Source organism: Diaphorina citri, unplaced genomic scaffold, assembly GCF_000475195.1.
Source record: "Diaphorina citri unplaced genomic scaffold, Diaci psyllid genome assembly version 1.1 scaffold192, whole genome shotgun sequence".
NCBI classification, from domain to species: Eukaryota; Metazoa; Arthropoda; class Insecta; order Hemiptera; family Psyllidae; genus Diaphorina; species Diaphorina citri.
In genome coordinates this window covers 188,988-200,715 of record NW_007377629.1, presented here as the reverse complement: position 1 = coordinate 200,715, position 11,728 = coordinate 188,988, and the positions used below count along the sequence as shown (strand labels likewise).

At 35.1% G+C, this 11,728-nt stretch overlaps 1 protein-coding gene and 1 long non-coding RNA gene across 2 annotated transcripts; both read left to right on the top strand.

The window, feature by feature from the left end:
- Nucleotides 1–6,264: 6,264 nt before the first annotated feature.
- Nucleotides 6,265–7,135, top strand: LOC113465980. Its single transcript, XR_003390540.1, has 2 exons — nt 6,265–6,441; nt 6,733–7,135. It is a non-coding gene; the product is annotated as an uncharacterized LOC113465980 (long non-coding RNA).
- A 1,621-nt stretch (nt 7,136–8,756) lies between these two features.
- LOC103505744 lies at nt 8,757–10,089 on the top strand. The gene is made up of 3 exons (XM_017442561.1): nt 8,757–8,835; nt 8,994–10,028; nt 10,070–10,089. Exons 1-3 carry the CDS (start codon nt 8,757–8,759, stop codon nt 10,087–10,089), a joined length of 1,134 nt encoding a protein of 377 aa, XP_017298050.1.
- The last annotated feature ends 1,639 nt before the right edge of the window (nt 10,090–11,728 follow it).

The following is an 11,728-nucleotide window of genomic DNA, read 5'->3' as shown; positions in this document are numbered from 1 at the left end:
AGAGATGAGCTAGTGGCACCAAAAGAGGGCGAAGGGGGTGAGAGGAGGTGTTGAAAAAAAAAAAAAAAAAAAAAAAAAACCCCCCCCCCCCCTGCAAAGGTTTTGCCTGACTCCCCCCTTGGTGAATCATTTGTTGGGGGATGCTTCAAATTATTAAATTAGGTATAGCAACTGAGGGCCCCATACCACACTGTGGTTCAAGCCATAAAAGGTTATCTTAACAAATATTCTAAGTAATGGAATACTTTTTTACCCACTAGGAAATTGTGTAAAGCTCTACCAAATAGATGGCTGCAACACTTGAAAATATAATGGAAGACTTTAAAGAAGAACCAGAACACAATGAAGAACATCTACAAGCTGACCCTTTTTATGATATAACGGAAGACTTTGAAGAATCAGAACACACCGAAGAAGATGGTCTATTGAATGATAATGTTGGTGTCAAACCATCAGAAAAGAGATTGTAAGTTTCTCATAATATTTGATTTATAACTGCTAAAATGAGACTAAGGACTAGGGCAAGATAAAGAAAAAAGTAAGTAAAGGATAAGTAAAAAGTTGTCGACAATGACAACAACATTTTTAAAACATCAAAACAGATAATGTAGGAAAATAAGGGTTCATAAAAGAATTATTATCCTATTAATAGATTAAAAAAAAAAAAAATGTCCTTTGTGCCTACCTCCTACTTGCATTATATTTTTCCTCCATGTAAATAATAATAATCTACTTATATATATAAAAAAGAAATATGGATGGGTCATGTATGTATGTCTGTCTGAATTGTTTAGAGAAAACTATGATAGATATCAAAAAAGTGTAAATGAAGACCCCCCAGTAAAATTGTTGTATATACCAAAAAAAAATCAGACCTTTAAAATTCCAAACCGTTCCCAAGATATGGGCCTTTTCTGACAGCCAAAATGTCCCATAAGAAATACACAGGGAGTAGAGACTAGGGGACTCAAAGCAAGGAGAATCTTTTTCCTCCAGCAGAGTTTTAGCTTCATTTTTAGATGTTTTTTTATGTTTTTACTTTTCCTCCATTGAACATTGGCATTTGCTTTGATTGAAAGAAAAATATTTTGAGCTTTACAACTGTGTATGAATAATTATCAATTGAATATCAGGGAATATTTTTCAAATCCATTCCCCCCTTTTTTTTCTTTATTTAGTCATTACTGAGCGCGTAGCGCGACCGTATTATCTCGAAGTGAAAAGCCAATAGGGAGCGTGGAGCGCGACCTTATTCTATCAAAGTGCAAAGCCAATAGGGAGCGTGTAGCGCGACCGCATCCTTTCAAAGTGAGAAGCCAGTGAGGAGCGCGTAGCGCGACCGTATTGTTTCAAAGTGTGAAGCTAATGGGGAGCGCGTAGCACGATCATATTCTATAGAAGTGCGAAGTCAATAGGGAGCGCATAGCGCGACCGTTTTTTCTAAAAGGTGTAAAGCCAAAAGATGGCGTAGCACGATCATATTCTATAGAAGTGCGAAGTCAATAGGGAGCGCATAGCGCGACCGTTTTTTCTAAAAGGTGTAAAGCCAAAAGCGCGTAGTGCAACGGTAGCATTCTTTCTGGTGAGGATTCCTACTGACGGAGACATTTTCTTTTACTAAAATATTCTAAACCATGACGAAGCACGGGTAACCTGCTAGTAATAAATATTTGAAAAGTAAGTACATAAGTAAGTAAGACTATCAAGAAGATATAGTGAAAAACTCAGAAATGCTATTTGTAGAAAATATTCTCAGGTAAATTTCAGGAGTATTATTATTTTGAAATATTTTTTAATTGAATTTCAGAAAAATTGCCTGCAATGAGCCAGGCTGTATGGAGAGGTTTTCATCTGTCAAAATATTCAGAGATCATCTTGAGAAGAAACATTTGTTTGAAATGACTTGTGAAAAACTTTCATTTGTTTCTCAAGCAGGTAAAAATCATAATGTATTATTTAGTGTTATAACTTTATCAACACAAATGTTAACACACTTTTTCTACCTATAAATGTTTACTGAAGAAAACTTTCATTTGTTTCTCAAGCAGGTAAAAATCATAATGTATTATTTAGTGTTATAACTTTATCAACACAAATGTTAACACACTTTATCTACCTATAAATGTTTACTTACTTAAGTTTAAGAAGAGCTGGTGGCTAGGAGCCAGTGGTGCTCTATCCCATACTTATCGATTGGTTCTTCATGTCTGGAAATCATCATTTCAAGTATTTGTCAAATTATCTTGAGATACTATTACATAATTATGTACGACATTTACCTTCATTTTAAACAGTTGATGATACTTGTGGTTATTTTGAGCACTGAAATGGTCATATTCAATGTACTAATAATCTTAGAATTAGACAGCACATAAATAATATATGTAGGTAGTCTGCAACTTGCTCTTTTATTGAGTACCTACTTTGTATTCTAATATGTACATAGCTCCTGTAGTCCTGTCTTATTAAGTTGCTGTGTAAGTATTGTGTTGTATTATGTACCTAATTATTTTTCTGCTTCTAATATGTACATAGCTCCTGTAGTCCTGTCTTATTAAATTGCTGTGTAAGTATTGTGTTGTATTATGTACCTAATTATTTTTCTGCTCTCTCTCTCTTTTTCTTTTAGAGTATGAGAAATGGAAAGAAAATTATGAGCAAGAGAATTGCTGTCTATTTGTGAGGAGGACAGGATCTCGTTCAAACCCTGTTAAAAACACATGTTCCAGTTATATGTACTGTAGCAGAAGTGGATATCGCGAAACCAAAAAAGGTGAGTTTTTCACCATTCTTCAAGCTCATCGCATAGTCAGACCATTATCTACTCTACTTGTCCTACATGTACTGTTTTCATAAGAAGTTGGTTGAAATCCTAGTGAAAAGCACGTGTCATGAATCCTAATTTATGGTCATATCAATTGAAAGAGGAGATGAGAGTTATATAGGGAACGAGTCAAGAGATTTAAAGTGAGGGGGAGAAAAGGGCTGGAAAGAAAAAGGTGGAAAGATTGTGTGAACTTGTTTCATAAGAAGTTGGTTGAAATCCTAGTGAAAAGCACGTGTCATGAATCCTAATTTATGGTCATATCAATTGAAAGAGGAGATGAGACTGATGAGAGTTATATAGGGAACGAGTCAAGAGATTTAAAGTGAGGGGGAGAAAAGGGCTGGAAAGAAAAAGGTGGAAAGATTGTGTGAACCAAAAAGAAGTAGTTAAACCGAGTAAACCAAAAGTAGCTGAAACTATCAAACCAAATGAATTGAACAAATCCGATACAAATACCTGTGAAGAAGTAGTTAAACCGAGTAAACCAAAAGTAGCTGAAACTATCAAACCAAATGAATTGAACAAATCCGATACAAATACCTGTGAGAAGAACTCTAGTGGTTCATGTCCAACAATATCAACAACGGATAACATTGCTAGTAAACTAATAGTTCAAACATCTGGTACTAACAATGTGTCTGCCACTACCATAGCATCCTGGGATATTGAACTTTCCTGGCAGAATAAGAAGATCCTCATCCCTCTACACAAAGACCCCAAGGCAGGTATTGAGAAAATCATCCAGAAGGTGAATGCTGGACACTTTGTCTACAAGAATGAGAAGGATAAGAGAGGTGATATTATTAGTACTAACAAGCCAAGTATTATCAATCAGTTATCAGTCATATTAAAGCTATTACACAATCCGGATGATAAAGTGGTAGCAAAACCAGAAGGTCCTGTCACTGTAAAACTTCTTGAACATCGTGAACCTCTTACTTTGAAACGAAAAATAGAAGAATTCAGTCAACAAAATTACCTCAAGAAAGAAAATGAGGGGCTAGTTATGAGCAAAACAAACGAGAATATTCCGAAAAAAACTGAGCCACTACCAATGAAAGGGAAAATTGCAGAAAATGTCTCTGAAAATATATGTCAGACAAGACCAAATGCGAAGGAAATTGTTCAATGTAGACAAACTCAAATACCTAATAGATCTCAGAGAGCAGTCGAGCCAAGTTCAAAAGAAACTGGTAGCTATGGTGAAAATACGAAAGAAACCTCTGAACCTGAAATTGAAACATTACTTCCGTCTAAGAAAGGAACCAAGTATGTATCTGAAACTAAGGCATTATCCCCAGTTGAAAAAACAAACACTTTTCAATCTGCAGAAGTGTTACCTCCACCAGAGAAAATAACCAAGGTTGAATCTGAATCTCCTTCTGAACAAGTGGTTATTCATACTTCTGACGAAGCACTACCTCCACCAGATAAAGTTATCAAATTAGAATGTAGTGAATATAATGCAGCAGATCTAGGAGATAGAGTGAGCAGTAGTCCTGATCAACAGACGGAAGTCGAGCGAACAATTCCCAAGAGAGTTGTTAGAACGCTGAGACCTGAAATACAAAACAAATTCAACTCTCCCCATAATAAAGGTTGCTTGAAGGTATTGAAACCTTGCATCCGCTAAACCGGAAGAACGATACAAGTCACATTCTTTTAGCATCGGGATATGAGTATACCTTGTTTATATTGCCATCATAGGACTAAAGAGTCCTTAAAATTCGCAGCCTACATGATACAGCTTGGGATTTCCCCCTCATGTGTATTTCCATAAAGTTCTTCTTTAACTTACTCATGAAACATAATGTAGCCGACGGCAGCCTAGAATCAGGGCTTTGTGCTTTTTTTACTCTTTGATCTCTCACCTTACCTCCTCAGTTTTACTCAGACCCCCCTCATGTGTATTTCCATAAAGTTCTTCTTTAACTTACTCATGAAACATAATGTAGCCGACGGCAGCCTAGAATCAGGGCTTTGTACTTTTTTTACTCTTTGATCTCTCACCTTACCTCCTCAGTTTTACTCAGATGATTGGTTGTGGGGTCAATTTGAGAATCAAGAGATCAGAATTTAATTGATCTATTCATTCGGTGAAACTCTATTGATCAGTTATCACCCGATTGGTTGTGGGGTCAATTTGAGAATCAAGAGATCAGAATTTAATTGATCTATTCATTCGGTGAAACTCTATTGATCAGTTATCACCTGAGTTGACGCATACATACCTATTAACTAATTATGTATGTATCTCAGTAAATTTACTAGAAAAGAAAAATGCAATGAATGAGTACCTACCGAGTACTAGGCATGTACCTTCCACACTAAAAAATGAAGGTTATCACCCCCATAGTAATAATTATATTTCTGTACTCATTTTCACTTTTAATAAGTAGAAAATCGATATGTTTGTTTATTATTTAAATGTTAATCGTAAATATGTAGAATGCAGTTTGAACTATTGTCGCTTGTCTAAAATGTCGACGCAAATGTGGGTGCAATTTTCTTCTTTATTCGTATTTTTCATAAATTAGGAACTTTGATTAGGCACATAGTAAGTAATTATACGTAAATGTGTAAGATCTATAATATCTATATCTCAAAGAAAATTAAGACAAATAACACTAACATCACAAGTTGTTGTCGGGAGAACCACTCCTGTGAAACAAACAAAAGTACAATCGTTACAACAACATCAATATTACTAATAAAGTCATTACTAATAAAGTCATAGTCCACAAAAGACTCGCACTTGGCAAACAGTGTTGAGGATAAAGTTCCATACTTTGGCTGGAATATGGAATTGAACCCACGCCCTTCTGATTACCAGTCGTCTTGACCAGTACACCACCGGATGTATTTGATATGTGTGACATCACTATATGTCTGTCTGTCTCTACTAATATTCAAGTACAAGGAAAGTATTCAGTATTAAGAAGACTTGAATATCATGAGAAGCATAAACATCGTTAGCTTCAGCCAATTTTTAGTTAATGCATGTTAATAATATAAAGTTATAGGTGAGACACAATATTTACAAGTTTCTCCGAATGTCAATGGTCAAAGCTTTGGATGTAAGCTTAGAGCAATGGTTCTACCAAACTAAACTCCTCCCATGAAAGATTTAAATAGGTACACCAATGTAAGATCTAAGTCACTTGTATATCCCACATCTGGTCACAATTAGGTTTAATATTACGCAATCCTTTGTTCATATTGCTTGAATAAAACAATAAAGCGAATCCCTTTACTGGGAAGTTCTACTATTGTTGTACTTTTACCTAGCATACCTATTATTATAACTTTATGCCTTGGTCTCGGTTGGGATTTGAACCCGCGTCCTCCTGTTTACCAAGTGAGCATCTTAACCAGTTTAACCACTAAGCTACACAGTTAATTCTTCGAGGTTTGATAGAGGGAACTCTACAGTGAAATTCTATTCTAGTCATTTTTATATGTTCAAATAATAAGTTTAGTAAAACTAAAACTATGAAATGAATTTTGCGATTTCATATTATTGTCGGATGCAAAGTTTGACGTGTCATTTTGAATCAAATTCATAGAGTACAGACCTGTTGATGTTGATTTTCAACATTCCAATATCATTGTAGGTACCTATTTATTACCACTAAAACTATGAAATGAATTTTGCGATTTCATGTTATTGTCGGATGCAAAGTTTGACGTGTCATTTTGAATCAAATTCATAGAGTACGAACAGTGAAATTCTATTCTAGTCATTTTTATATGTTCAAATAATAAGTTTAGTAAAACTAAAACTATGAAATGAATTTTGCGATTTCATGTTATTGTCGGATGCAAAGTTTGACGTGTCATTTTGAATCAAATTCATAGAGTACAGACCTGTCGATGTTGATTTTCAACATTCCATATCATTGTAGGTACCTATTTATTACAGAAACATCAGCATCTAGCGTACATATAACTAGATGTAAGGTTGTAAAGCTGGATAGATGACGCAAGCCATACACTTACGTCGCGTCAGTTTCGGGCGTCGCGTCGCGTCATTTTAATCCAGTTGAAGATTTGTGTCTTTGAATAGAGTTCGCGGGTATTTAATTTGTTTAAATTATTTTTGTCTATTATTATTTGGTTTTAGTTTTAATTATACCAAGTCTACTTTGAGGTCAAACGAGACAGTTCGTTTTTCAACTAGTTCAAAATCACTTGGTCATGATAGCTTTCTATGTGTATTTTTCTCAAGGTCTCGCTTCTCAAACTTACAAGACTTGTTTGTGAGAATGCTCACATCCTATTGCCTAAAATTCGACCAAAACGTCGCAGTACGAAAATTAAGGGTGATTTTGATTGATAACAGCTATCTAGTAGGTAAATCAAAAATGGATAGGAACAGTCACATCATATATGTGAACCAAAACTTGAGAGAGATGAATCTACCACGACAAGAGGTACACAATAGATCTACCTGTAAGGCCCTAATTAAATAGGAAAAGGCTAGGAAGAATAACATGAGAAGTAATTACACAATATCACTTGGTTTTCCACAGATGGCAGACCAAAAAAGTCCATGAAGGCAGGAGTTATCTGCACTGCATCCATCATTTATAAGCAGCTTGGGCATGGTGAAATAAGTGTCACTCTTTATCCTAGACATTACGGGCATGATTTAGATGTGGCACAGTTGAGACTTTCCAAAGAGGACAAACATGTTATATTGGCTGAGGTGTCGGAAGGCAAAAGTCCTTCAGATATTGCTGATAAGCTTAGTCTGTCGGCGGGATTGAGAGGTACATGAGGTTCTATTGGTATAATGAATATATTATTATTTATTTACATATATTTTGTGTTAACTCTTGATGTTCGCGCGCCTTTCGGCACGCTTGATGGCTCTAAAGGAGAGGCCTACAAAGTTTAAAAAAACATGGGAAGATTCTGTAAAAAAAAACGGGCAAAAGAATTAACACGTAACAAATTTCAAAACATTAGACCTGATTGGAAAATGCTGCCTTGTATAAACGGGATAAGGTGAAGAAGGAGAAGAAGAAAAAGATAACGAAAACGAAGGTCCCCCTGACCGAAGCTTTAAGCAACTACGTTTACATATGTACCTACATTTTGTAAAAGGGAAAATTTTTGAAGATAAGTAAGTAAAGGAAGAAAATCCAAGTTTTTACTCAGATTGAAGGTGTAATTTTAGCTTTACTTTACCTTACCTAATAGTCTTATGATCTTCATAGTTCTTTTATGTTGTCTTGAGAATAATCATAGTTGCTTGAATGTTAACGTTCCTCTTCATGTTGAGGTCACGTTGACCAAAAACGTGGAAATCTTGAAACTTTGTTTTCAAGATTCTCACTCTGTGTATATTTAATTCTTCCAACACCGTGAGATAGGTACCATGCAGGTTCTATTGGTATAATGAATATATTATTATTTATTTACATATATTTTGTGTTAACTCTTGATGTTCGCGCGCCTTTCGGCACGCTTAATGGCTCTAAAGGAGAGGCCTACAAAGTTTAAAAAAACATGGGAAGATTCTGTAAAAAAAAACGGGCAAAAGAATTAACACGTAACAAATTTCAAAACATTAGACCTGATTGGAAAATGCTGCCTTGTATAAACGGGATAAGGTGAAGAAGGAGAAGAAGAAAAAGATAACGAAAACGAAGGTCCCCCTGACCGAAGCTTTAAGCAACTACGTTTACATATGTACCTACATTTTGTAAAGGGGAAAATTTTTGAAGATAAGTAAGTAAAGGAAGAAAATCCAAGTTTAAAAAAAAGATAAACAGTTCAAATATGTACCTATTGTAAACCTATCCTTAGTTCTTATGATGTTTTGTATCTTTGGATAAAAGTCTTCTACGAACATAATTCTACTCCGTAGGTGCGTTAGCTAACAACAAGGGCTTTTATTTTATCAACAGATGCAAACTCTACAATGAGTCGACTGTGTTTGGTCAACAAGAGAGATGTCGAATTTGTTATGGAGAAGGAACGTATGGCTAACAAAGTCACAGGTAATAATATGTACCTTACATACCTACTCGCATGTATTTTTTCACAAGATTTGAACTCTGCAAATATTTATGTATAAGGATGGTGTATTTAAATCTATCTTATACATCTACATATTTGGTCTGTCCTTAGTCCTTATATTATATTGTTTGTATTTCAGGTATTCCTGAAACTTGTATAAAGAATGATTTCACCTCCCTGGATACATGGTGTGCAGAGCTCAGTGCTGATAATGGTACCATCTCTCCAGTTATCTACTATAAACCTTTGGGTTACAAGACTGCCACTCTGTCCACCTATGATGTGTGTCTTATCCTCATGACAGATCACATGAGGAAGATGCTCAACCAGTGTGGAGATACTCTAGTCTATCTGACCTCAATGACTATTCCCAAGATAAAATACTATGTAACCTTCCTGTTTGTACTAGATGAATTCTATACACCATTCCCTGTATTCCTCATGGTAAGTAATAAAATAAATAATCCACAGTTGAACGTCATGCTTGAATCATTACGTGCGGATATGAAAACTCACAAGATAAACCTTGAAAGCAAGATATTCATGACGGATAGGAATCCTTCTGCATTTACAATGTGGAAAGACTTGATCTATGCCAAATCAAAGCACATGGTATGTCCTCGCTATATAGACAACGAGTGGAGGAAATATCTAGCGACTATATTTCATGAGGATACTCAAGATGAGATCTATGATCAGCTGTGTGAGTTATTAGAACCTAAAGATCATGATGCACATGCCTTACTCAGTAAGGTACTTGCTAAGCTGGAAAGTAATACCATGTGCTCCAAGTTCCTAACTTATTTTAATAAATTCTACACGACTTGTTTTGACGAATGGGGCGGACACATGTTAAAGGAAATCATCAATATACATAGTGTGCCTAACTTTGAGAAAATTTTGACTGAAATCCAAGAAACACTGGACGCCAAATACAAGAAATATTCACGCAATGTTGTCAAGATACTTCAGATGTTATTCAAACGTATCATCTCGTACCAATATGCACGTACCACAGCTCTAGCAGCTATCCGTACAGCTACTGAGCACAATCACAGGACAGCTTTGTCTACAGATTTGAAGAAAGTTTATCGTACAGAGAATGAAGATGAGTGGCGGGTTGTTTTAGATAGCAAGGAGATTGTTAAGAAGAATAAATACCTACCCAAGTGTTGTAGATCTGATGATGTGGAGTGCAGCATTCTGTGTGAACAGTGCGCTATTTGTGTACATGATTATGTGTGTACATGTCATGTGTATACTGTTCGTGGAAATCTTGAAACTTTGTTTTCAAGATTCTCACTCTGTGTATATTTAATTCTTCCAACACCGTGAGATAGGTACCATGCCTCTCTCACTATGATGCCATTTTTTTAGAGTCAAAGTAATGTACGCACGTTTGCGAGTTGACCTGTTATTTATGTTGAAGCGTCATACAAAAGAAAGTTATGATGCCATTTTTTTAGAGTCAAAGTAATGTACGCACGTTTGCGAGTTGACCTGTTATTTATGTTGAAGCGTCATACAAAAGAAAGGTTTACTTCTTTGGTACTGGCAGGACATAGGGATTCGAACCGTTTCTTCACCCATATTATGATTAACTTTGGCACCATTGCTTTCCGCCACTTCTTGAAAACAACTGTAACTGTTCTCTTATTGTAAATACTGTGTTGTGTTTGTTTTTCCAAGTTTCTATGAACGAGTCTATTTTTCAACTTATGTTGTATTTTACATTGTGTTCATGAGCAGTTCTCTGTAGCTTGCTATCTTGTTCACAGTGAAATTCTATTCTAGTCATTTTTATATGTTCAAATAATAAGTTTAGTAAAACTAAAACTATGAAATGAATTTTGCGATTTCATGTTATTGTCGGATGCAAAGTTTGACGTGTCATTTTGAATCAAATTCATAGAGTACAGACCTGTCGATGTTGATTTTCAACATTCCATATCATTGTAGGTACCTATTTATTACAGAAACATCAGCATCTAGCGTACATATAACTAGATGTAAGGTTGTAAAGCTGGATAGATGACGCAAGCCATACACTTACGTCGCGTCAGTTTCGGGCGTCGCGTCGCGTCATTTTAATCCAGTTGAAGATTTGTGTCTTTGAATAGAGTTCGCGGGTATTTAATTTGTTTAAATTATTTTTGTCTATTATTATTTGGTTTTAGTTTTAATTATACCAAGTCTACTTTGAGGTCAAACGAGACAGTTCGTTTTTCAACTAGTTCAAAATCACTTGGTCATGATAGCTTTCTATGTGTATTTTTCTCAAGGTCTCGCTTCTCAAACTTACAAGACTTGTTTGTGAGAATGCTCACATCCTATTGCCTAAAATTCGACCAAAACGTCGCAGTACTTTTTTTTTATATGTCTGTACAACTTGTATCTAACAGAAGTCGTACAGCTTTGAGACCCGAGACCGCAGTAGTATTATCATTATAATATATTATTATGTGTTTGTTCTAATAATATGATGTGTCTTTTTCATTCAATATCAACATGATATTCTTTTTTCTTTTCAATTTTCCTTTTAAAATTAGTTTTGAAACTTTATTAAAAACCTTATTGGTTGTCCATATTCTTCAGTACCTATTACATAAAAAATGAGATAAAATCGTGATATGCACCTGTGATATTCTTTTTTCTTTTCAATTTTCCTTTTAAAATTAGTTTTGAAACTTTATTAAAAACCTTATTGGTTGTCCATATTCTTCAGTATTACATAAAAAATGAGATAAAATCGTGATAATAATATGCACCTCAGAAGAATAAATACCTACCCAAGTGTTGTAGATCTGATGATGTGGAGTGCAGCATTCTGTGTGAACAGTGCGCTATTTGTGTACATGAGTATGTGTGTACATG